The sequence below is a fragment of the Astatotilapia calliptera genome, chromosome 22, assembly GCF_964374335.1.
Source record: "Astatotilapia calliptera chromosome 22, fAstCal68.1, whole genome shotgun sequence".
In the NCBI taxonomy this organism is placed as follows: domain Eukaryota; kingdom Metazoa; phylum Chordata; class Actinopteri; order Cichliformes; family Cichlidae; genus Astatotilapia; species Astatotilapia calliptera.
The window spans coordinates 21,598,592-21,625,648 of record NC_137442.1 but is presented as its reverse complement, the minus strand read 5'-3'; the positions used below and the strand labels follow the sequence as shown (position 1 = coordinate 21,625,648).

The 27,057-nt window shown below is 43.0% G+C and overlaps 1 protein-coding gene across 1 annotated transcript; it reads left to right on the top strand.

Annotated features, from left to right (window-relative positions):
* The first annotated feature begins 225 nt into the window (after positions 1-225).
* On the top strand, positions 226-26,798 carry LOC113014503 (inactive phospholipase C-like protein 2). The gene is made up of 12 exons (XM_026156083.2): positions 226-760; positions 9,103-9,204; positions 9,394-9,543; positions 9,752-9,912; positions 11,003-11,471; positions 11,560-12,768; positions 13,125-13,374; positions 13,471-13,757; positions 16,022-16,225; positions 19,177-19,252; positions 25,246-25,355; positions 25,538-26,798. Exons 1-12 carry the CDS (start codon positions 515-517, stop codon positions 25,718-25,720), a joined length of 3,447 nt encoding a protein of 1,148 aa, XP_026011868.2. The 5' UTR covers positions 226-514; the 3' UTR covers positions 25,721-26,798.
* Positions 26,799-27,057: the final 259 nt, after the last annotated feature.

Genomic DNA, 27,057 nt, shown 5'->3' with positions numbered 1-27,057 from the left:
TTTATTAGCGCGCGCGTATCTAGCTTCAAAGGATCAAGTCTGGACACGAAATAAAAACAAATCATAAATAGTTTGCACAATTGTGTGACACAGTGCTCTCATTTAAGATTTAGCACTCCGTGGAGGAGTAAGGGGAGGAGATGGTGGTGGGCGTGGTGGAGAGGTGGGGCGGAGCGGGCCGGCCCAGCTGCATCTAAAATTTCCTGAACACAAGCACACATCCAGCTGTCGGCGAGATGTGAGAGCTGCAGTTGGCGAAGGTCTGAAGGTGTGTCTGTCACTGCTGTCCCTCCTGTCGCCTCGCCCCTCAGCGCGCGAGCGGCTGTGAGAAAAAGAAAGAGAGCACGAGTGAAACAGAGAGAGAGAGAAGTTTCCGCTGTCTTTAGGCGCACGGTCGCCGATCGTTCACGTAACACGATGGCACGGCTGTGTCAGTGTGTATCGCTGTCGCTGTTGGAAGCTCGGCTGCTTTCATGAAAGCTAGGAAAACGGAAAAAACCCCGAAAGTGACACCATGGCAGAATTTGGAGAAAACATGAGCGCCGTCGGTCCACCGGTTGCTGGCTGTAAAGCTGCGTCAGGGGGAACCGGAACGAGCCTGGAGACGCACCGAGGAGAGCCTGTGTCGAACGGCAGCTGCAGCGTGCCAAACGCCGGCAAGAAGGTCCAGAACGATTCCAGCTGCGAGTCTCCGAAGTGGGAGAGCACGGGTCCAGACTCAGCTGCTAAACCAATCCCTCGACGCAGCAGTCTGATCAAGGTAGGCCACCAGTTTCATCAGCAGAAAACGGCTCATCTTCCTTATTGGAGGGGGGGGGGGGGGATGCAAACTGTTGCAACTCCAGAAAACACCGAAAGCATGTCTCATATAGCGCAACCAGCAGTGCAGAAACGCCACGCTGATACTGTGTTGTTGTTGATTTAAGTGAGAATAAAAGCTCCACCGAGCCGTGCGCAGATGTGGCGACTTATCACCAAAGAATATCTCGCCAACACTACTCGATAGAATCAAGTTGTAATCTGGAAATAAACTGTTACGCTGCATTGTGACACATTCTGTTAACTTCCTGACCGTGTGTGCCAAATAGGCAACAATCAGGCCCCTCATCTCACCTCGTGTGTGCTGCTGGATGAAGGCATGCTGTGCATTAAGATGCACATCAGGCTAGTTCCTGTCACACTGGAGATGATTGTGTGTGTGTGTGTGTGTGTCACATATTTAGAGGACAAGTGTTGCCCTTTGGGCCCACGACTTCAAACCAAAACTTGCTCACAGTTCCAAATTTGCTTTGCCATACAGCTTCAAGCAGTGTTACCTAAAGGCATCCTGTCAGTGCAAGACCAGAGTAGGAGCTAATAGGTGAAACCACCTGCTGCAGCCTTTGATTAAAATGGGAAATTACATTCACTCCATCCTCTGTGGCCCACAGTAGACTACAAGACCCCCCACCCCATGTTCAATTAACCGCTCTGCCCACACTTACCTGAGTGTCTACGCGAGCAAACGTTTATTGAATGAAAGCCTCCAGACTTAATCATACCCCCCAATACACCCACACCCACCCCACTGGAACAGCGTTTCAGATATTGCCAGATCAATAACATCTAATTAATGAGTTATCCCCTGAGTTTGTCCTTTTATGGTTTTAGGCCTCCCTCTAGACCCGTGGGAGGTCTCGTATTGATCTCCAGTTGCTACTTGTCTCTAGAGCTGCTGCCTGTAAGGACTTGATTATTTGCACATGCCATCGTCCGAGTACCATTGGCTGTAACTCAGCAAGACAGGATGCCAGCCTGTTGGCCAATTTCCTCACACAGTTCGTTTTGCAATATTGCTATTAAGTCATGAACAGTTGGTTATGACAAGTCACTTTCACTGCACACACACAGGCAAATGTTTCTCACTTCCTCGCCCACACGCAGGCCGGCTCCTGTCTTTCTTCTGTTACCCTGGACGCTGTGGCCAGCTTGACACAAAGCATTAAAAAAAAAAAATCTCTTTGCTTCATTGTGGGTCGCAAATGTTGTCCAAATACCTCCTGGCGAGGGCCACACCTGATACACAGCGCCACGTTTGATGTGTGATGTTTAATGGCTCCAGGACATCCCTCTGACCCGCTGCTACAATGGATGGTGATGAAGGACAGCGTGGGAAAGCTCGCTGTACGCATCACATGCCTCCTTTGTGTCAAAGCAAAAAACGATCACGATTCGGTGCTCGCGTTTATAAGTTTCAGAGGGATGCAAAAAAAAAAAAAGCGAGGGGTTATGAGTGCATCTGTCAGCACAACAGCACCACACAACACTTGTTTGCTTGACTATGGCAAAACACAGAATTGCTCACAACAGGAGTCTGGGTGGTATGTAGGTAGATAAACAGGAAGCATGACATTCCAGAGCGGTTTTAACAGGAGTCAGGGATTCGTGTCCTGCGTTTGTATGTTCGCAGTAGCTTCGGCTGCAGTATCAGGAGGTCTCGGCAACTGTAATTCCTCAGTGTGGGCTTTATTCCACCTGCAAATCCATTTTTTTTCCTGCCATGCTCTTATGTGCATGATCAGGAGTTTATGCCTGCTTTGAGTTCATCTTGATGTAGATAACATCAGGTAGTCTCCGAGTTTCAAACACCGCACACTTGCACAGACCTGCCTTCTAGTAAAATACAGCTTGGCACAGCTGATATCTGCTTTCCTCTTCACTCATTATTCATGCCAACATAACTTTAGAAAACACCCGGAAAGAGTTGCTGCATGTTTGTGAGAGTGTGTGTGTTTAATATGACACAAGGCGTATGTGTGGATACTGCAGTCCTGTACAAACTGTATATATTCAAAGATTTTTCCTTTTTCTTTTTGTATGAACTGCTTTTCCTCTGCATTTATAAATTATGCAGTGTGTTGTAACACTTACACTTGTCTGAGTAAGTAAAGGAGTCATTTGACATTTTGGATTACTCTTCCTTTCTCGCCAAGCATTATATTAGAAGACAGACAGCACTCGTATATCTATTAAGCCTGAATAATGGTCGTCTCGGCCTTGCGTAAACACTGAAAGCAAAAAGCAACAGCTCCCCAGGTTCCAGGTGTAATTTGTAACAGTCAGGTAGGAGGTTGGTATCGCTTTTGTAGCTTAGCTCTCATAAAGACAACAAATTAGTTCCACCTACTTGATATATTGTGAACCCCCCCCCCCCCCCCATGTGTTGCCAAAGCATCGATGACCTCTTGGGTGCATGGAGACAGGACCAGTGGGGGTGTTCTAGCAGCAGATACTTTGGCTTCTGCATGCCGTGGCTTCTGTTTGTACGTCTGGATGTTCGTATATGTGGGTTTGGGGAGATGGGGGGCTGGTTTAACGCCATGGGCACTTTGCAGTAGGCGGTGACTGCTGCCATCAGTGAGCATCATTACCACGAGGACTCTGCTTGATCTGCACCAATGTCTTGATGGGTGGTGTGTATCACGGTAACATCTGGCTTTATTGCCAGAATCCAAGGTTTCCCAGCAGCATATCGCTTTGTAAATGTCACCTGAAAATGGTTTTTAATGTTGTGGCTGGCTGGTGTATAGAGTGTGTGTGTATACACATTATTTGTATTTTCTACCGTGGTCACGTTCAGTGGTGTGATCCGGGTGTGTGCCTGGAACGTGCGTGTCACTGCATGTTTTTCAAACTGAGGGAGCAGCATTTGCTGGAGGTGAACACAGCTGGGGAGGATAGCTGATGGAGTGAGAGTGAGCCCCCGAGCACAGTTCACATCAACATCTTTAGTCAGCTTTGTACCGCTTCAGCCTGCATAAGCATGACCCTGCACAGCACGAGGAGGGGATCAAGCTTCCTACTGACTGTGACGGAGCTGCAGGACAGTCTCCCTAATAGCTGACAGCTCATAGCTTTAACCGCTCCACACATGCACTCTAAATTCGTTGCAAAAGGACCCCATATAAGTGCAGCGACAGGTGCTGATGAGTTACGTGAGAAACTCACTTGGCTATGCGCTTGCAGGTGTTGCCCGACTTAGTCCTCAGCAGCCTGTTCTTGGTATTAACGGACCCGCTCTTTCTTCAGTAAATGCGTCTCTGACGTTTGTCAGCTGAAATTGTGGTTATCTCTCTGACAAGGTGACCTTTTTCAAGTCAACCTTTTGCTTGTTTCACTTTGTGTGTGTGTGTGTGTGCGCGCACATGGGACTTCAAAAGGTTCTAAGCGTAAAAGAGCATCTGCTGCTCTTCTTGCCACAAGGGCAGGTGTTCATAGTCAGAGCGAGCAGCTGAGTTACTGCGAAGGCTCGCCACATTTTCCCATACATGGAGCCTCAGACAGAGCTGACCACACGCTGCTTTGTCTGCTCTATTTATCTCCAGTGTCCTGGGCTCTGTTGTGGCCACACATGTGCACCCGACACCCATCACCCCACCCAACATACAGATACCAAGCATGTGAACACGAGATCAGCGTGCGATTAGCCTGCCTTAATGCATGAAGAATTGGCCTGATTAGTGCAGCAATGTGCAACTGTTTAAATCATCAGTTAAGGCAAGAGCGGTTCAGTCTCTTTTGTTGATTGGAAAAAAAACAAAAAAAACAACCAACGTCTCCATATACATGAAAAATATAAACAATCCTTTCATTAGAAAACCAGCTGTTATTCACCCCATTTTAATGTGGTTCTAAATCACATCCTTGGCCCCCCTGGTTGCACGGTGCTCCAGGGTAAAAGACTCTTGGAGGGAAAAAAAATCTATGCTATTAAGAGTCCATAATCCACTGTCAAACAGTCCAGAGGCAGGACCCCTTTCCAATTTTCACTCCTCTATTCTTTTCCTCTCACTTAAACAGCCGTCTTTCATTCTATTTCTGTCTCATTTAACAAATCAAAGGCAACTTCCTTTGATGACCTACATCTTCATCCTGCTAGTATGATGTACCAGCTATGTCATCTCGCAAGCTCATACATGACACAATGCACTCGTTTTTTTTCTTCTTCTTCTGACTAATGAAAACACCGTGCTGCACCGCGTCCTGAACCCTGCGGGAGACCAAGTGCAAATCCTCTGATCGTGTGCACTGACGATATTTAGCAATCAAGCTAGAGAACATCTTTATCTATTTCTCTTTGCACTTATTTTTCAGAAGTTTATCTGCTTCCTCTTTCCTGTGTTAGCTAGAATTTGCTGTAACGTCTCTTGTACTCTGTGTCCTTCCCTAAAAACTGCCTCTAGTGTGCTCTGCCACCCAGTTCCTCCCATTTCTCTCACTCTCCATCTATCTATCCCTGTATTCGTCCATCCATCCATCCCGGATTTCTCCATCTGTTCAGTCAGTGTCGAAATCCTAACAGGGACATCAGTAATCTCGTAGTCTCACGATAATCCGAATCTATCTGCAGTAATCTTTTGTGTAGTTTGAACAATTAAAAACTTGCAGACAAAGCCTCATTTTTGCTTTGGTATTAAATGTCAGTGAATTTGCAGTTTTGGTTCTCGTGACTCTTTTTTTTAAAAAAACTTTTTTTTTAATCAGTTGTTTTTGGTTTCAGGAGGAAACTCCAACACTTTCACTGCTTTTAAAGCCCATATGGTACAATAGATATTCACTTCATGCATCTTGCCCATGTGAGCAACCCTACCCTTTTCCTACTTTTCGTGCAGCGTGGAAGGACAACTGCAAATGACTGTTAACGTGTCAATAGTTGAACAATTAAGAAAGACTGTTAGTCTGCATGGCTGGTATTGCAACATTATGAGAGATCAGTTTCTTCATAGTCATGTTCATGACTTGTTGGTCACATTGTTAAACCTAAAAATAACCATATCAAGTAGAAGGGTTTCACACGTTATTTTTTTTTCCGCTCTGTCTCTCTCTATCGTCACTTTACTCAAGTCTTGGTGGAGCCCACAGGAAACTCTCTGTGACGGGCTGACAGGCTTCCTGTTTTGAAGCGCAGTTGGTGGTTTTAGAGGCTCATCTCTGTGTGTGAGAAAAAAAAGCAGACTGAGACATGCAGTATAGAAGTACAAAGTAAATGGGAAATCTTATACGGGAATGGAGGCAGAACTTGTTTTTTTTTGTTTGTTTGTTTGTTTTCCGTGTCCTTGGGTGTTCCAGTCTGATTTAATAGCATGCATGTTCTTTTATTTATTTTTTTTCTTGTAAGAAAAATTGATGTGTTTGCATTTGCATTTTTATTCAGTTGTTTATCCACTTGCGGGGTTAAAATGTGCCCTCCAGTTTTATCTTGCCAAAATAATTTATTTAGCTCCTGACGTCAGTGCTAGGTGGTTTGATGTTTAAGCTCTTTGTCTCTTTCTGTCAGTAATTTATGTCAGAGGATAACAGGGGTGATCAATCACAGCTTTTTGCAAAGCATGGCAAGGATTTAGTTTGTCGCAATCTCGAGTTTTGCTAGTGGTCAAGTGACGTGCAAATGTCAGTAGAGGTAATGATGATGGGTAATATGTGCACTGCAATTGGGTGCAGATCCAACCACAGAGAGACCCTTACTGGTAATGCCACAGACAGGAAGTGATGCACATTGAGGCCATCATAAGTCTCTTGTGCCTGTCAGTGCAGTGCATGACGGCGAAAAGAAATTCGTGAATGATCGGGTGGTCCTCCAAACTGCTGTGCGAAGGTGCATCCATCTCCATTTTTGTTTGCCGTGCCTCATTCTGGGTCACTGGGAACTTTGCCAGTTTTTCCAAATGAATTATTTTAACAAGACAGAATCAATCTTGGTTTGATTTTCAGATTTCCCCCCTGCTGATGCATCTGAGTCTTTCTAACTGAGTTAAATTTAGAGGTGTTGGTGCAACGGTGCACAGGGGTGTGGGATTTTTAACAAGAAAACGAAATCAGAGAGTTTAATTTTTTCTTTTTCATTCTGTAGTTTTCATATTGGAAGGGCATCTCCTCCACACCCCCTCTCGCTCCCTGTATCATCCCTGCAGGCACCAGGGGTATTTTTAGAGCACTCCCTCATTAAAGTGACTCAAAAAAAAAAGAAAAAAAGAGTTATTGTGATTGGAAACACTTTCCTGTCCTAATGAGGCGATTGATTCTGTGAGGATTTGGGATGGTTATGTGCCCTTCTTTCCGTCTGAGGGGAGCGTCTTCGTCCTCTGTTAATTATGCCCACCCCCCTTTATCACGTGTTCATTCATATTCCTCAGATGAAACGCATCTCCCTCCCCCCCTTCTGCCCTCTCTCTCTTATCTCTTTTTGCCTTTCATGTCCGCTGGGTTTCCTTCATATCAAGTGCCGCCTCTCTCTCCCCTCATAAAAGACACAAGTGCTCTCGAGGTTCATATGAAGTCTTATTTGAATGAAACCAGAGTTGTGCAGATGAGTAGGGATTCATCAGCCGCCGATCAATATTCACATATATTTGCTCTGAATGCGAAAACATTATGCTGCTAAGCAGCAATCTGTTAGACTTGTATTTAAAAAGTTTGTATTTAAAAATAAATAAATAAATAAATTAAGGATTGTTTGCTTGTTAGCTATGGACCAACAGAGTGCTGGATTTGATCTTCCTCTGTGCTGCTTTGATTTGTTCACTGTTTCAAAACAACCCTCGCAAATGTATCACTCTTTCAGACAGGGATATTGCTCTTGTGCACCTCAGCTTCATACCTTAAATTGGTTAATTACTTGGTTAACAGCTAAAAATGGTATGAATTAACGGATTTTGATTTATTTCTTTATTTAGTTTTGGTCTTTTTGCAGAATTCCAGTTTCCACTTTGAAATGTGAATCATGCAAAGCTAACCTTGTAACCATTACTACATGAACAATTTCCAAACCAAGCCATTTTACCCCCTCCCTTTAACACGACCTTTATGATTGGCTGTCCCTTGCAAACAGAAGGTTTGCTGTGCTAACAGCCAAAGCTTTTTGCCATATTAAGGAGATCAGTTCTAATTGTAGATCATGAGGCATCATCCAAATTAAGAAGCTTTTTTTTTTTACTTATAGGGAATACTTCCACATGTGATGATTGCACCATTTGGAACTGTGGTCATGTTTATCCACCATAGTGCTGCTGATCATGAGGTAGAGCAGTTCATCCACCAGCAGACGGTGGATCGATTCCCTCGGGTACTCCAGTATTTTGACATGCCCACTATGGTGGGCAAGGTACTGAAGCTATCGGCGTATATGTGTTTGAACAAATGTTCTGGTACAGACAAAAGTGCTTGTGTGAATGTGCATATAAACTGGTGAATGAGGCTTGCAGTAGAAAAGATCTATATAACTTTCAGTCCATTTATCATTTATAACAATATATGTATAAGACATAAATAAGGCAAAGGATAGTAGGTCCACTTTAAGGGCATAAAATATTGATTAAATAAATTAAGGAACAATCACTGACACAATAATCTCTAATTAAAAATTTATGGGTAATTGCAGTGCTACAATGTTCTATTTCTCATCAATTACATTTTGCCTCCTTGCTTCTGAGAGTCACCAGCAGGTTGAGTTTGTGGGTGTTCTCAGTCAGGCTACTCAGCTGTAATTAAGTTATCCTGCTCCTCTTTGGAGCGTCAATTAAGTCTCTGATTTCATTTAATCAGGACTAGTATATCCATTATTGAATATATTTGCCCACATATATGCTCTTATCTGCAAGCATGAGGCTCTTTGCGGGGGCGACATCTGATTGGTCAATAAATCAGATGGATGAGCTGTGATGGTGTGCTCAGATAAACCGATTGGGTCGGCCTGTGTCATTGTGGAGGGGCAGAATTAGAATGCTGGAGCCTGCTGCTTCCGTCTAGTCAGGTGTGATTAATGGTGAAGGGCAAGAACGAGCAAAGGCTTTTAGCCTGGTATCAGGAAGAACAATAACAAATTGGGAGGAGGTGGCTCTATGAGGTAGACCCAATAATCTCATTTAGGTTTGGTTATATAAGCTGATATGTATTTTAATCCTTTGTGATCCATTCAACGCTGAAAAACTGTTGTCATGACTAAGCAAAGAGTACTCTTCAGAGGGATCGCTGTCTGCCTGAGTCATTTTTCTTATTATTATTACACCCCCTTCTTCTCCTCCTCCTCTTTATCTGTCACATCCTTTTTCTCCCCCTCCTTTTCAGGATGGATCACGTGCTGGTCGGGAGAAGAAGAAGACGGTGTCCTTCAGCAGCAGTCTGTCAGAGAAAAAGATCAGCAGTGCTTCTGATTGCATCCACTCGATGGTGGGTCAGCTACCGTGAGAGCCTTTACATAAAATATAAGCTTTACATAGCTGTACATGAAATATATCTAAGGTAGTATCCATGCATCAAGGGTTTCGGGTAGATCAAAGTCTTACTTTCCAACATGGCTGAAGTCGACTGAGCTCTACTCTGAAAGTTAGTGAGTGATTAACCATATCTGGTTTCCAGGTTGAGGGGAGCGAGCTGAAGAAAATCCGACCCAACTCCCGTGTTTATCAGCGATACTATCTCCTTGATGCCGGCCTCCAGGCTCTATGCTGGGAGCCATCCAAGAAGGAGTCAGACAAAGCTCGGATCTCTCTCTCCTCTATACGTGAGGTCGGTGTCCAAGAAAAGGGAAAGACTTTTCTAAATCAGCCCACCATGGATTTGTTTCACGAATGCCTTCTTAAGCCTTTTAAAATGAATTAGCTGTACAAGTTTGTAACCGTTTCCATACGGTGGATAACAGTTCATTTGATTTTATTAAACCTCGCATAATTTCTTCTTCTCTTTTTTCCTCATCTTCGGGTGTCTCAAACTCCAGGTACGGACAGGTCGTAACACGGAGACCTTCCGCACCAGTGGAGTTTATGACCAGATTTCAGAGGACTGTGCATTCTCCATCATCTATGGAGACATTTATGAAAGCTTGGACCTGGTTGCCAACTCTGCAGAGGTGGCTAACATTTGGGTTATTGGTCTGAGGTAAGACACAGAAAGAAGAAAGAGCAGTTTTACATTGTACACTCATTCTTTAGCTTTTAATCCTTGTGTGTTTTCCACCTCTTAAGCAGCATATGACAGCACAAATATGTGAATAAATAAAAAACCAGCTGTGTGTGAAATTTACATAAAGCATCCTAAGCCTATTGTTTTGTAGTTACTCAGTTTAGTCTGAAGGACTAGTTCAAACATAAATTTAAATGTTTTTCTTATTATTCTTTGTTCATATTAAAGATGCCTACACTCAATATGCATGTGTAAGTATTCCCTATGAGCCAACATCTTCAGACTATCAACACAGTTTGTTTCCAGCAGTGTTTTCCTGGTGAGGGAGAAGCAAGCTTGTTTCAGACATTGAATGAACTAACAAGGTTTAACAAGATAAAAATGGCTTATTTTGGATTTTAAATCATGCAAAGCTAGTCTATTATAGGTCAAAAGCTATGTGCCCTGTAATTCACACTCATTGTAAGCCAAACGTTTGGTAATAGACAGCTCATCCCTGTAATATTGGCCATCTCTGCAAACAATGTGCATGTTGACGGCCACCATGTTCCATCCATGCTTTAGTCGGGCTGCTTTTATTAATAAAGCCCAACAATCCTCTGGTGGTCTGACTGATGTTACGGTGAACAAGAACTGACGAAGGATTTAATGTGTGATTGAACTGAGATTTTTGTCTTGCAGGGAAGGTTAAGCAGACATAAAGTGTGTTTTTCTTTCATGCCAGTTCACTTTCATATCTTGTCACTTTTCTTTTATCTTGTTCTTTTTTGGTATTGATTGTACTGAGATGAACGGTGGGATTTTGCTCGGTTGCCTTTATTATGTAGTCCTTTTAAGTTTTCTTTTTATAAAAGCTTGTGCCGTCAAACATGGGCGGATTTTAAATTGATTTTACTGCTGCAGTAGTTGTATTTTATATTTCAAGCACTGTGCGAGATGTCTGAAATATAAATTAAAATGGAAATGTTTGTGCTGTAGATTTGATCATTTATACCAAAAATATTGTGTCCTACAATAGCTCAGTCTTTGTCTTTTTTTAAGTGCTTCTACATTTTTCTGTCTTTAGGTATCTGATGCAGTATGGGAAACATACCCTCGACATGCTTGCTAGCAGTCAGAACAGTCTTCGTCTTGGCTGGCTGGAGCAGTTGTTCTCCTCTGCTGCTAACCAGGACACACGGGGAGACGCGACAGAAGGGATTCATTTGGAATTGGCTATAAAGCTAATACAAGGCGTGAACCCCGGGGTGAACAGTGGCAAAGTGGAGCACAGGTTTAAGGAGCTTCAAAGACTCAGAGAGAGGATGTGCGAGCTTACGATAGATAATGGATCTGGACTTGAAGACTACAGCGAAAACAAAAAGCTAACGGCAAGAAATGAGCGGGTCACCAAGCAGGAGTTCGTTGAGGTCTTCCACGACTTTTGCACACGTCCTGAGATCTATTTTCTCCTAGTGCAGTTCTCCAGTAACAAAGAGTTCCTGGACACCAAAGACCTGATGAGGTTCATTGAGGCTGAGCAGGGCATGGCTCAAGTGGGTAACTTAGCTTAATCACACAGAAAATTCAGGACAAATATAATCCTAGTCTATCTAATGTCTGTTTACTCTTCTTGCCCTCTAGGTGAGTGAGGAAACCAGCCTGAAACTCATCCAGGCTCATGAGCCATCGGAGAAGGGGCGGGAGCAGGGATACCTGTCATTGGACGGCTTCACCAGCTACCTCACTTCGGCGGAGTGCCACCTCTTTGACCAAGAGCATAGCATCATATGCCAGGACATGACTCAGCCTTTGTCTCACTATTATATCAACTCGTCCCACAACACCTACCTCATCGAAGACCAGTTTCGAGGCCCCTCGGATATCTCCGGCTACATTCGTGCCCTCAAAATGGGCTGCCGGTGCGTGGAGTTAGATGTTTGGGATGGTGCAGATGAGGAGCCGCTAGTGTGTACTGGCCACAGCCTCTCCCCGCCGCTGTTGCTGCACTGTGTGTTAGAAGCAATCAGAAGGTTTGCCTTCGCAGCATCGGAGTACCCGTTAATTCTGTGTGTTGAAAACCACTGTTCGCTTCGACAGCAGAAAGTGATGTGGCAGCATCTCATGAGGATTTTAGGGGAGAAGCTGTACACAGATCCTCCAGATGAAGAGGCTTCATACCTTCCATCCCCGCATGCCCTAAGACATCGAATACTATTAAAGGGTAAAAAGCTAGTGCCGAGTTCTGATGGGGAAGATGGCGAGGTAAGTGAGGAGGATGAAGGAGCAGAGATGTGCCAGAAGATAAAGGCAGTTAATAGTGGAGGGGCAGCGCCTGGAGGAAGTGAGAAGGACACTGTGCAGAAAATCGTTGTCACGTCTAGTCCTTCGAGCGTTCCCCCCAAACATTTCCAACTGTTGAAGGAGCTCTCGGACTTAGTAAATCTTTGCCAGTCTGTCACCTTTATTGACTTTCCAACCTCGTCCAAAAGCCAAAAACCTTGGGAGGTGTGCTCTTTTCACGAGTCTTTAGCAGTGCGTCTTGCTAGCGAGAACCCCGGGGACTTTGTCAACCACAACAAGCACTTCTTGTCACGGGTGTACCCCAACCCTATGCGTATTGACTCGAGCAACATGAACCCCCAGGACCTGTGGAAGTGCGGTTGCCAGATAGTGTCAATGAATTTTCAGACAGCAGGACTGATGATGGACCTAAACACAGCCTGGTTCCGGCAGAATGGGAACTGCGGTTACGTTCTGCGTCCGGCCATCATGCGGCAGGAGGTGTCTTACTTCAGCGCTGACACCAGAGACACGGTGCCTGGTGTGTCTCCGCAGCTGCTCCACGTGAAGGTGTGCAGGAATAGTGTGTAGACTGCAGTTTAAGTTTTCTAAAAATTCTCTTATAATGTTTGACATTGCAGTAATAATTATTATTATTAGAACTTTGTCCTTTGAAGTTTTGCCCTCATTCCTTTGGGTAACAATAGAACCCCATAACATGACAGAATGGCATACATTGCATTAAAAAAGCCATCAGTCTAGCAAAGCTTATTTAAACATCTGAACCTTTGGATTAAGTTGGACAGTGCATGCTTCTACGTTTACTTCCAAGCAAAGTCATATAATCTAGCTTAACTAGTTTATTATAAACAAGAAGTTTATAATGACTGAAACAGTTAATGAAATGATCTACCTTTCGCTTGCAGGTCATTAGCGGCCAGAATCTGCCAAAACCCAAAGGTTCTGGGGCTAAAGGGGACGTGGTGGACCCATATGTATATGTGGAGATCCATGGCATCCCAGCCGACTGCACAGAGCGCCGCACTAGGACTGTGAGCCAGAATGGAGACAACCCAATCTTCGATGAGAGCTTTGAGTTCCAGATCAACCTGCCTGAGCTTGCTATGGTTCGCTTTGTGGTGCTGGATGATGACTTTATTGGGGATGAATTCATAGGTCAGTACACACAAGTTTTATACTTATTTATGAGCCCCACAGCTCCTGTGTAGCAACCATGAAATCAATGCGTATGTGATTTCTCCACCACAACAGGTCAGTATACCATACCTCTGGAGTGCCTCCAGCCTGGTTACCGACATGTACCCCTGCAGTCTCTGACAGGAGAGGAACTCCCACATGCCAAGCTGTTCGTGCACGTGGCCCTTACCAATCGCAGAGGTGGAGGAAAACCTCACAAAAGGGGTTTGTCAGTACGCAAGGCCCGAAAGGGGAGGGACTATACAGCTCTGAGGGACTTGGGAATTCGAGCAGTGGATGAAGTTTTCAAAATGGCTGCTCCTCTGCTGAGAGAAGCCACCGATCTGAGGGGAAACATGCAGGTGAGGAAAACTATTACTGGACACAGCCAGCACAATGTCACCATTTAGTTTGGGATCAGCTTTAGTGTTTTTTGGGCCATTTTCATGGTATTTGGAACTCGAAGTGTAAAACGATATCTGTTCACACTTGCTGAGGAAGAAAACAAGAATAAAGTAAAACGTGTCATTCTACAAAACGAGAACGTGCATATATAGTAAATATACATTACTTGGTGTAATTACGTCTTCCAACAAATTGAGAAGGGGTCGTCTTTCAACATAGAACTGAAAACACAGGAATCAGAATCTTAATAAAATGTCATCCTCTTCCTCCTCATTCCTCACTCCTTCCTCCTCCTAGTCAGGCCTCTAGCACATGAAAACGTACCTAAACATGCTAATTGATTCCCGATATTGTCACGATTAGTTACTGTCAGCAGATTAGACATGCAGCCCTGTCCTCTCTGGATTAGCCAGCTAAACAACAGCTGGTTATACTCTAACATTATGCCAGCTAATGTTAGGCTGTCTCTAATAAACAGTTTGAGTACATATGAGTCAATCATATGAGTGTTTATTCGCTAAGTGTCCAAGTCCATCAATGTTAGAGCCATTGCAGCTTGCAGAGGCAGCAGCTATCAGAGTCTAAGGGTTTGATATCCTCAACAACTCACCTGAATATCGCTGTTATTGTTATTGCAAACTGACAGCCTACACTCACTACGAGTGAACGGTGTCCAGAGTTATTTGTCCTAAAGCAGCCACCATAGCTAGGATTAGGCACATGAATTGAGAGGGGTAAGAAAACAGAAATCAGTTGACATCTAATGGTAAGATCTTACGCACTGTTGCTGTTGAGAAATGCATCTCCCAGCTGTGGTGGAGGAAACTGACTATACAAAGTAAAGTTGGCTTTTTTTCTGCCGATTTGTAAACTTGTTTATTTTACCTGCAAATTTCTGCATTTTAACCATGGGAATTCCTTAGGACTAAATTGATGTATTTTTCATGAGGAAATTAAATTACAGTTAAAGATTAATAGATATAAGTTGATCCATATTTCACTTCAGTCCCATTTTTATTCTATTTATTTATTTTTCATAGTGCCAAGTAACAACGATAACAGTCGCCTTAAGGCGCTTTATACTGTAAGGTAAAAACCCCAGAGAAAATCCCAACAAACAAGCCGCTATGAGCAAGCACTTGGTGATAGCAGGAAGAAAAAACTCCCTGTTGACAGAAAGAAACCCTTGGAAGAACCAGGCTCAGAGAGAGGCATCTGCCATGATCGGTTGGGGGTGAATGAACGAAGATGGGATAAAAGACACGCTGTGGAAGAGAGTCCGAGAATAATAACTAATAATTAAATGCAAAACGGAGAGTACAAAGCAGTGAGTGAAGAAGACACTGTATATTGATATAAATATATCAACTGACATTGCACTAAAGAAGCTTACAGAGGTGATAAACAGAGCTGATGACTGACGATGCAGAGGGACAAGTGACGAGGTCACCGAAAGAGTTGAATTAATTTTATTATAAGTTGAGTGTTGGATTAATAAACTATCAGCCTCTGTAAACTATTAATAGAGGTTAACCTTGAAACTACGTGGCAGAGTCCCAACATGGTTGAGCTGAAGCAGGTTGGAGACTTGGATGAGGATCTCTGAGTGAACAGGGTGAGGTCGAGATAAATGAAAGACGAGCACTCAGGTTTATATCAGCAGGGACAGAGGCTGATTAGCTCCCAGAAAGCAGGCAAGGAAATTATTAACCCAAATGCCCGGGAATGTGTTGAACTTGCACAGAAGCTTCATTGTCTTTCATTAATGGTCGAATTAACCTTTATGAACCAAGCGGCAGTTTTGTCTGTGGGTCCTTTTGTTACCCTATGCCAAACAGTAATTACATGTTCTGTGAATGTGTATGAGACTGTTGGCCATCCACATCTCTTGATTGCTTCCATTTCACTCTGAACTACTGCCACAGCACAGCAGCAGGAGCGCAATCAAATACAAATAGCTCTGTTGCAGGATTTGGGGTGTAGGGTGTGCATGTGTGTGACAGAGAATGAAACGAAATCAAGTCGCAGACTTGTGTCGCAGAGTGTAGGAGAGATTTCACTGGTTTTCTTGTCTTTTTTTTTCCACGCAATTCAGTGCCTCTGTTTTTTTTGTTTTTTTTTCGTCCAATTAGGACAGTGAATAGGAGAAGATCGTGTATTCTTATTTAGCTACTGATTAAACATGTCCTTCCTGCTTTTTTTCTTTCTTTCTTTTAAACAGAACTCAGTAGCAGTGTTCAGGGAGCTGTGTGGGGTGTCGGCTGTGGCTAACCTCATGCAGTGCATACTGGCTCTGAGCTCTAGAGTTTCAGAACCAGAGGGGATGCCTTTACTACTGTTTGACCTGCGGGACCAGTACCCCACCCTGGAGCCCCAGGGGTCTTTGCCTGATGTCCTCCGCCGGGTTGTCTCTACTTATGAGATGGTGAGAAAGGAAGAGACCTGACAGTTAATATTCTGTATGTTTTCGCACCAGATAAAGGGCTCTATGTGACTCATAAATCTGAAATTCATCAAAAGGAAGGAAAGACCAAACAAAGGCAACGTATCAGTCATCCCCCAACCGCTTGGCTTGACAATGAAAGCTCCCCTCCCAAACAAAAGCTTCCTTTTTAGCCAATAGTTTCTGAAACCCGACATGAGCTTTTCATTGTTATGTAGCGGGCAACATCCCCATTTGTTCAAGTCTCATAAACACGCTGGCGACATCCTCACCTTGACCTAAATCTACTTTGTGTTTCCATCCAAAACGAACTGCAGAGTTTCATTCACCAAGTGGTTTAACTGACTGAATTTATGTAACGGCGTCTAAAAATAAATCCAGTCACTGAAGAAGAACTTCCCCCGTGGAAACTAACACAATGAGAGGAGGGAAAAAAAACAAAAAACCAAGCAGGGTCAATTGGTCTGCAAGTTAACTCTTCATTCAGTCAATGAGGCAGGGTGAGTTGGTGTGTTCGAGTGGGTTTTCCTGTGTCGTAACTGAAAGGATGAGTCTTTCTTTCCATCCTCGCTTTTATATAACACTTTCAATAATTTTCCCTTTGGTTTTTGCCGCCATCTTTCAATGCCCTCCATATTTCCTCTATCACTGATTAATCTCTTGCAGTTACTGCGTTCTCTTGGTCCCTCTGGTGTCTCTTTGTGAATGTGGCTGTCCAGCATAAGTGGGTTTTGTACATCTGTGGGCTAGCATTCAGTGGACTGCTTTGCCTGTGTTGCAGTGTTAAAGTGTTGCTGTGGTGAAGAACGCTACGCCTCTGTTTTTTTCTTTCTTTCTTTCTTTTTCCTTCCACCATCTGCCTGCCTGCAACATTATTTCTTGAAATTGATATTTGCTCAAAGTGCACTTGTTCCCGTTTCATATTAGATGTATCCCGGGAATCTCTCGGGCAGGATGATGGACAGTCGGTATGAATTGCAAAGTTAGCAGCGCTATCGGGAGAGTATATGAAATGAGGCTGCGCAAGTGTGAATGAGAAAAAGAGACTTGCTGTCATGGAGAAAAATGAAAGGGTTTCTTCTTATTGAGTCATGATTAATGTTTAGCAGAATGATTTGTAACCCCTTAATTTAACTACAGCTTGTCAATGCTATGCATCTAGCCTCTGCACAGACACAGGCTGTCTATTTGTGAATTAGGATGTAAGCGTGTGTGTGTGCGTGCGTGCGTGTGCGTGCGATTAGCCACACTTGTTTCCAGCCGAGCAGATCAGAGTTGAAAAAGCTCCCGCTGTTGCTGAATACTATTTGCATAGATTTGAATGTTGTTCACATAAATGGATTCCACACCTCAATTCTGGTGCCTGCCGAGAGCAGTAAACAACAGAGACATCAAAGTTTGAATGAATGAATCTGCGTGTGTGTGTCTCTGTCTGTTTGTATTGCTGAACGAGATCTGGTCACAGTAATGTTGTGTGGTTAATCCCGTATTTGTTGAATAGCATTCCCCCCCCCGGCACATCGTGAGGGTCAGATCCTGTAAGGGTTTGTGAGAGTTGATCAGGAAGAAGCGACTTGTTTTATCTGTCTTTGTGTTTGTCTTGTGGGGTCATGTTCAAAGAGCTGCCATATTAGTCTGGGGATGACTTTATTTGCATGCACCTGTCAATTTCCAGTCATCCATTAAATGTGGGAACAACACGTTATTATTGTTGTTGTTATTGTTATTACTACATTCTTTAAGTTGAAGTGCACAGTGTGGTATGTACAGACGGTACTGTGCCGAAGTTTTGAGTCAGCCCTCATTTCTTTAAATTTTGCTGGGAAAATGAGAAATATATCTGGCCATGATTATAATGTGCTTGAAAGTCAAAATGTATTATGTCCAACTTTATTCTTTAACACAGTTTGACCTCTCTTAGGTAAGTTTTCCTGTCATTACTTTAAGTAATCTTCAGGAATAGTTCTCCAGGTTTCTTGACACATTCAAAGCTCTTATATGGATGTTGGCTGCCTTCTTGTTTTGTTCTCTGTCAAGATGATCCCACACTGATTCAATAATGTTGAGGTCTGGGGAGGCTAATCCTTGACCGATAGTCTTCCATTATGTGTTTTGTTTGTTTGTTTGTTTGTTTTTTTGTTTTTTAATCCAGGTATGCTTTTGCTGTATTGGCAGTGTGTTTGGGATGATTGGCAACGGTTTCCTTTTTCAGAATGACAATCAGACTCTTTCCAGACTGTATTGCATGGTGGAGCAATACTTTTGTGTTTATAACTCCATCAGTTTTGACAAGATGTCTAACACCACTTATTGAAATGCAGACCCAAACCATGACTGAGCCTCCGCTGTGTTTTGGCATACCTCAGCCTTTTCTCCCTGTTTCCCTTCTGTAAAAATGGCTTCTTAACAGCCATCCTATCAGAGAACAGCAGATGGGCTGGATTATTTTTTTTTTCATATTTCTTTAAGCCAGTTCATTGTTTGCCCTCAATTTCTCAAAGTCTCTTAACAGTTTTTAAGGACACACTGCAGAGCATGCTCAGAGAAAAGTTTTTGGCTAATCACTTTTTGGGAATCATCTTGTTGTTGCAAAGATACAAGGTTCATCCCTTGAGTTAGATGCTTAATGCAATAATTCTTGGTCAGTAGATTAAGTAAATGAATTAACAAACGAGCAAACATTCCTCTGAAAATGGATGAAAAAGCATCTAAAATCCAAGAAAATCTGGAGAACTATTATTCAAGAGGACTTGAAAGTCCTTAAAGATCTTAAAGGACTTAAAGATCTGAGTGGTGGCTCAACACTTTTGCACAGTGCTGTGCACTATATTCCTCTTCAGCAGATTAGACACATTTCTTCAAAGTTAAACTCTGTGATTTCTTCTCCTTCATGCTCTTTAATGTGAATCATGTTGATGCTTCCCTGTCTGCAGATGGTCCAGGCGAGCAGAGCAGTGATGGAGCTCTCAGATGGAATCCACGACAAGATCCTGCATATACAGACAACAGGTGTGTAGGCGTGCGTGCGTTTAAATGAGATTCTCCTATCTAGAGTGCGTGTAATGAGTATAAACCAATCTATCTCCATATTTCTAGCATACTCCCACACAGCCTCTTTAGCAGTGCTATATAGATGGCTGCAGTGGCTGATTACCGTCAGCTCCCTTCCTTTCCTCTCCCACTATATTTTATCTGTCTTATCACCGCTGTTAGACAAGGTTAGATGAGGCTTTATACTGGCTCAGTTTGTGTGTGTATATTTTGGCTGGAGGAGATTTTAAATTGGTGCAACTCCCATCATCCATCACCCATCTGTCTGTTAAGTGAAGGGCATGAAATCTGACCTGCCGATATCATTTCTGTGATCTTTGGCAGAGGTTTGTTTACTTCAGCAGTATCCCTTGGGTCATCTGACTTTAGTTAGCCAGACTGTTGTCATAGAGGCCATAAACAACCCCCTCAAACACATTGCTGCACACAACACATTACGCACATCACGTTCATCACCCTGTTTTAGTGTCTGGCTGTCACCCAGGAAACAGCTTGACTGACATTTAGACATGTTAACCGGTTTGGTGCAAAGGGGGGAAAAAAAGTGATAAACATTCACAGTATATATGTATGAATCTGAAGGCGGTGAATTTCAGAAGCTGCGCTTACAAATGTCTCACTTTTGTTTTCCCTTCTAAAGAACTCTTAGTACACATTAAATATTAAAGCGTCCATGAGCTTTGTAAGAATGTTGCAGTTTGAAATGATGCAAAAAATTGTTGGCTTTTCCAATGCCACCCTTGAGCAAAATATGAATAGAAAAAAAAAAACCACACAAGGGAGGACTCCAGTTAAACTCCAAGTCAAATGATATTCGGAGAGAAAGATGATGGTTCAGCTGGGGCCACTCCAGTGGAGAGACAAAGTATTTGACTGAGATGAATGTTGTTTACAACTTTGCAGACTCCTCCACTCTGCTCCCAGACAACTCATCACATCCTCCATTGGACTTTATTTTCTTGTTTTCGGGGCCGCTGCTCGACTCTGCGATCAAACTGCATTTGACATATTCATCTGTTTTTTCGCAGTTACGAGTACAGCGATGGCCACTCTGTGCCGAGAGATCCCTAAAGTGTGTGTTTTCTGCACTCATCTGATAAAGAGCTGCTGCAGAGCCTTAGGTCTGATCTTGTGAGCAAAGCTCTTCCTGTGTACAAAGGAAATCTGGTGATCAAGTGATCCCAAAGGCGGAGGTCCACCTCTAAGCCTGGGAAGAGGGAGTTGGCAGCGAGAAGGCATAAACCAGTCACTTGGGGGGGCACGGGATGATTGGTGACAGAGATACTTGGCTGGAAGTTGCATCAGCCGTTACAAAAGCCGTGGGAAGATGAATGGGAGAGATGGATGGCTAGAAGGAATGCTGGGAGGGAGACAAGAACACCAAGGGAGAAGAAAGGAAATCCACTCCAGTTTAAGGGTGTGCTGGGGAGGGGAATTCTCAGCTGTCACTAGTGGTATACATGTATATTAGATGCTTTGTAACTTTTTGTTAAGTGTGAAACTATTATAACACCAGCCTCAAAAGCTGTTGCTTTGCTGCTGTTCCTGCTCACGAGCTACACTAGTTTCACTTCTGTCACACCCTGAAGTGCACAGGCAGCGAGGTGAGAAGTTAAACCTCAAAGAAAAAGCGAAAGCAAGATTCTTGTGGGTGTTAATTTTCACATCTGTCAGAGATGATGCTCCATCACTGATTCAAATGCACTGTCAATTTATGCTGCTGTGAACACCTCACATATAATTCTAGTCTCTCTCGGATGTGTGTAAATGGTAAATGGCCTGTATTTGTATAGCGCTTTACTAGTCCCTAAGGACCCCAAAGCGCTTTACACATTCAGTCATCCACCCATTCACACACACATTCACACACTGGTGATGGCAAGCTACATTGTAGCCACAGCTGCCCTGGGCGCAGTGACAGAGGCGAGGCTGCTGGACACCAGTAGGCAACCGGTGAAGTGTCTTACCCAAGGACACAACCACCGAGACTGTCCAAGCCGGGGCTTGAACCGGCAACCTTCCAATTACGAGACGAACTGCCAACTCTTGAGCCACGATCGCCCCAAATCCAGCAGTAAAATGAATCTGCAAGGCTTGCCTGCTCAAATGAATGGGATTAAAAACTAAATGAAAAATCTAAACAAAGGACAGAAAAAGGTTGACTCTAAGCAGATGCTTGTGTAAAGTCCAGACATGGATCGTTTTTATCTTTTTGTTTTCCATCCCATCTCAGTAATCATCAATCGTCAATAAAACTTCTGCTTGTGAGAAATAACCTTCCTCTCATCTCATCCTGATCCCAGTTTAAGATTTTAAAAGGCACTTTTTTTTCTCTCCTTTCCCTGCATTGATGTTTCTTTGTGTGAAATAATAAGTTCTCAAGACAACAGCATAATCCAGAAGAAAGTTTGATTGGCTCATAGGGAAGCCTGCACACAGTAGTCCTAGCTTTGCGCGTCTTATCACCTGCTCTTCTTGTGTTTCTCCTTTCCGTCTTCAAACTGGACAGGATCATTCGTCCTGGACTTATTCTCTCACTCCTTATTTCTTCTGAGAGGGTGGCGACAGGAGAAACGGGTCAGGAAAAAGACTATTGGAGAACAGCAACATTTTTCCTTCTTTGAGGGCCTCTTTAAATTGGTTGTTAGGTAGTAAAATTATCTTAATTGCGGGAGCATAACATTTGGAGGAGTACAGTTTGTTCCTCCAGTATGGAGAGGTCGGTCACAGATGAAAAACGCCATCAAGGGATATAGAGTCATACCCACTTTTTTTTCTAATTTTGGGAGAACTTGTCCGTCATTAACCCCAGATGATCAGCTGCTTTTCCCTCAGGGCGCTGGCCTCTGTGTGACATCTGGAAGTATAGATTTTACACTTCATCAGATGCTCACAGCCCGGTCGTTTCTTGACGAGATCTCTGCTGGAAGTCGGATCATTTCCATCTCAGTTGCTTCACGGTTCAGGCTGAGGACATAAAGTGACGATGACAAATACCTGTCACATGCTGATTGGCTGGCCCTGAAGGCTATTTTATCTCTGGGTCAAGACCCTGTATCTGGGAGTGTTGTTTGCCTGTGTATGCACACACTGAACAATATTGGCTTGAAAAATACCCCCCTCCCCACCCTCGACTTCGCTTGATTTCACAGGGAAATAGACACACAGTCGCACACGCACACTACAGTGGCACGTAGGCTTTGAGTTGCCTAGCAACCACGCAGTAAAGGTTATTATTCAGGCAACTTATGTAGGTGTGTGTGAATGTAGAGCAGTGACAGCGTATGTGTGTGCAGGTGCGTGTCCACGTTTGCAGACGTTTATTGACCGGGAAGAATCATGTGTCAGGGATGGGTGAAATAGACTAGCACCCAATCTGTTCACTCTTCTGCGTGTGTGTGTGGTCCACATTTTGGCATGTCTAACGTCTGGGTTCTTGTTGATAGCTCACACTGATGTGTGCCCCATGTTAACCCACTTCTGGGTTTCCATGGTAACAGTGGGACAGTGGCCCGGAGCGGCCAGAGGAAGCCAGGAACACAACTCATTGCACACAGGCTAACTAGCTGCCGGCCTGACTTCTGTGACGCTGTCTTAATTTCTCTGCGTCTTTCTCTCTCAAGTCTCTCAGACGCCTGGCAGTTTCATTTTGTAATCGGCTATTGTTTATTTGTTTATTTATAAGGAACCCCATTAGCTTCCACAACAGTGGTTGCTAGTCTTCCTGGGGCCCAAGCCATCAAATATCTCCAAATAAAATGTTACAACAATTAGATCTACAGTAAAGTTTTACAATACTGAAATGTAAACATGTGAATATTAAAAATTATATAAAAGCAGAAAACCAAAACAAAACACTCAAACAAAATACACAATTTCCATTACAAGTGATATTACCCTCTACAATTTTTACAAATACATTAAAAACTGCCTAAATAGGCTTTTAGGTGATTTTTAAAATTATGAATTGAAGCCAATTCTCTTATTGCCTCAGGCAACTTATTCCACTGAAACGATGCTCTGAATATAACAGAGTTTTTCAAAAAGTTACTTTTAACACGAGGAATTACTAAATTGTGGTTGGTTGAGAATCGTGTGGCATGATTATGAATTTCATCTGGATATTGCAACTGAGCACAAAAAAAGTGTGGTGTGTTTAACAGTATTGTTTTCTTTAAAAATACAAGTAAGCCATAGTATAATTTAGCTTGTACAGAAAGCCAAGAAAGTTTATCATGCATTTTGTCAATACTTGTATAGTATGAACACCTTAACACTAATCTGTTAAGTTGTGTATGATGTGACTTAATTTCCCCCAAAAGTTTGAAGATTACACAGGTACACATCCTCCACCTGTGTCTTCTAGAATTTGGTTTGTTAAAAAAGTACAAAAAAACGTCATCAACTCCAGGCTTAAGAAGCCTGGAAGAAGACTCCAGGCTTGAGAATAATGAAAAATGGCCATCAGTATTTACTGACTGAACAGAGACAGAGTTGGTCAAATAGACCTCCTTAATGCGATCCAAAGGTGAGCGTAGAATCTTCTGGGGCTTAAGCTTATGCAGATGTAATATTGAAACTCACTGATTGACCCAGAGCACAAAGATCATTGGGCAGATATGAACATTGAATGTGGGGACAGCCGAGCAAAGGTGATGTGAGAAGCTAAATATGCAGTACAAGTTAAAATGTAGCTGCAAGTGTCAGAGGGGGAAAAAAAAAACCATCAGAGAAAGGCAGGGTGCACTCAAGCAAGCTTGATGTTTAGACTCATACTTTTACAGTTCTGAATTTGCAGCACACAAAGCAACTGACTGCAGCAGTCACTTTGGAAAGATAAAACCCGGCCAGCAACGTGTGCGAGCTGTGGACCAAAGATTATCTTAACCAAAATTCAGCTACATTCATATAGCACCAAATCACAGCAGCAGTCGCCTCAAGGCGCTTTTATATTGTGAGGTAAAAACCCTCCAGTAATACAGGGAAAACCCCAACAGCCAGACAACCCATTGTGACCAAGCACTTGGTGAAAATAGGAAGAAAAAACTCCCTTTTAACAGGAAGAAACCTCCAGCAGGGCCAGGCTCAGGGAGGGGCAACTATCTGCCATGATCAATATTGTCCCAGCTGGGATAGACTCCAGCCCCTCAATAACCCCCAAATGAATAATAATGAAGGTTTAAAGAAACTGAACGGATGGATGTTTGAAAGGATAGAGCTGGCATCTAATATAAAAGGTCACTACGACATTCAATCGTAGTAATCGTGTAATTCCAGTTTTTTCCTCTTAGTCAGATTGTGAAGCAGGTAAGCTTTAGTACTCGAGACATGCCCAGCACATCCCTAGCATGATTATCTCAGTGTTCCTGGTAGATTTTGCTCCACTCGTTCGCTGTATGACTTAACAAAAAGTGGTGTGATGGGGCATTATTTTATTTTATTTTTTTTGGGGGGGGGGGCAAATGATGTGGGGGAAAAAAAGAGCTTGTCTCTGTTTGTAAGCTAAATTATGTATGACATCCTTAGAAAGTCAGAGTAAGGTCAGATGAAATGTTCTCATATTGGACACAGCTCTGTGTGGAAGTAGGAGACCTGAAGGCTACTGCGTCAGTGATAATTATGTTGTTCACTTGGAGGAAAAAAAACAATTTTATTTAACATGATTCATTTTTGTTTTTATTTTCATAATGAGAGTATAGATTGAGGCACGGAAGTAATTTGAAATAAATGCTAACATGCTCACAACAGTGGCACTGCGCAGATGTTTAGCAGGTGTTGTCATGTTAGTATGGCCTGTTAGCCATGTTGATTGCCTTGGAGAAAAGTGCACCATGTTCCTGTAAAGGATGATATACTTCTTTTTTTAATTTTTTTTAAATTAAATTTAAATGTACGAGATTGGACTTAAATGGAAGTCTGATCTGCTGTGGTTCTTTGCTTTTTCGTTCTAGCCATGGAGTTTCACGAAAAACTGCAAAGCCTGGGTACGAAAGAGGGGCTGAAAGGTTCCAAGGTCAGCAGAGCAGTTGAGCGTTTCAGCTGGAACATCACCATCCTTAAGGTCAGTTATACACTCATGCACGCTGAAAAAGCCCAACAGCCAATCGGGGCAGAGTATCAGAACATGTTTCAGCCTCTGGCTGGTTGCTCATACTTTGTTCTTTCAACCTCCCTGCCCTCACCCTTGTTCTTTGTAACCCCTGCCTCCTGATTTTTGTGTTCCCCATCTTTCCTGACACCCAGGGCCAGGCTGACCTGCTGAAACACGCCAAGGCTGAAGTCCTGGAGAACATGAAGCAGGTCCGTGATGCTGCTCTGGCTGGAAACCTCACCAAGGAGAGAGCCGGATTAAGACGGGCAAGCTCCCAAACACGCAGAGGCCACAATGAAAAACTTGCAATGAGTACTAGAGGACAGTCGGCATAGCAAGTAGAAAAAAAAAAAAAAGAGGGCACCTAGCTGCTGTGAAAAACTCTTTTCACTTCTGTGTGTGTCTGTGTGTGTGTGTGTGTGTGTGTGAGACACTGTCTTAGTCTCCCAGAGTGGGCAAGCTATCAAAGTGTTTTGTAGGCATTACAGAGAGTAACAGATATTAAGAAAGAGAAACAGGAGAACTGATGAATGCAAGTCTTCAAAACGCAGCCACTGTAAGCTCACCTGTTACTGAACCTTCGAGCCAGAGAAGGCGGTGCACAGCCAAGGGAAGACTAATGAAATGCGAAGCTGCCGAGATGAATGTAGTTACTGAAGCCAAGGTTGAGCGGTTTGTACTGTATTAAACTGTAAATAAGCCAAATGTTTAATGTTCACTTGTTATGTGCAATGTTTTCTGAGGTCAGGGGATGATTGAAACCAGAAGCCAAAACCTTTTTGAAAAAAAATGATGGTGACTTTTACTCCACAGTGATTAAATTCAGATTGGTGTGTAAGACAGCTTGCGTGTGAGTTAAAAGAAACAGTTTGTCAAAGGATGTGTGGATGTTTGAGGTCTTCTGTCGTTACTTGTGGACCAACGCAGTCTCTTTTTGTCTCTCTAGATTTTGATTACCTGTCTTTTGGTCCCCAGTCGCTGCTCTTCACTCAACTTCGATTCAATTAACTTGAGGTCCTTTGTCTTACTAAAAATCCACCAGTTTGCCATCTTACTACGGTCTTACATACAGTATTCTATATTTTTGTATTTACATAAAAAAAAAAAAAAAAAGGCTTGTGCTAATGAACCCGGTGTTACCTACCAAAATGATCAATTCCAGAAGTGTAAATATGTGGTTAGAGGGAACTAATACTGTTATGTTTGTGTTTTAAAACTCTGTACAGTATTTTATTAAGTAATTCTATCCTTTTACTGCAAAGAATATTTTACATAAGTTATTGATCCTGAATGAAAACATTCCAGATACATATTATTGGTGTAGATAAATGAGGCTCGAGCAGTTCTGTAAAAGGTCAGTTCACGATTACCTTCCTCAGCAGCCAGGATGAAAATAAACTAGTTTTTAAATGACTTGTGCGCATGCCTCTGTTTTTCTGCAAGACTTGATGGAGCTTTCAGCTATAGTGACGCATGACACAAGCAAGAGGAGTGCTGCGATGACAGCTGGGGAAGCAGACCTGTGATGCTGCTGCGATGAGCAGTGGAAAAAAAAAACTAATTACAGCTTCCATATAAAGCTTCGGTGCATCACGGTTGAAAGGTCACAATTAATGACTATTTCCAACCATTAAAACATGCACCAATGACCACTTTATTAGGTACACCTTGC

What these genes read in the sequence shown, in the direction of transcription:
- LOC113014503 (XM_026156083.2), top strand. Translation starts at nt 515, where the DNA reads ATGGCAGAATTTGGAGAAAACATGAGCGCCGTCGGTCCACCGGTTGCT. An exon ending in CTCTCTCCTCTATACGTGAG is followed by an intron (nt 9,544 to 9,751) that starts GTCGGTGTCCAA and finishes CTCAAACTCCAG; the next exon opens with GTACGGACAGGTCGTAACAC. An exon ending in GGAACATCACCATCCTTAAG is followed by an intron (nt 25,356 to 25,537) that starts GTCAGTTATACA and finishes CCTGACACCCAG; the next exon opens with GGCCAGGCTGACCTGCTGAA.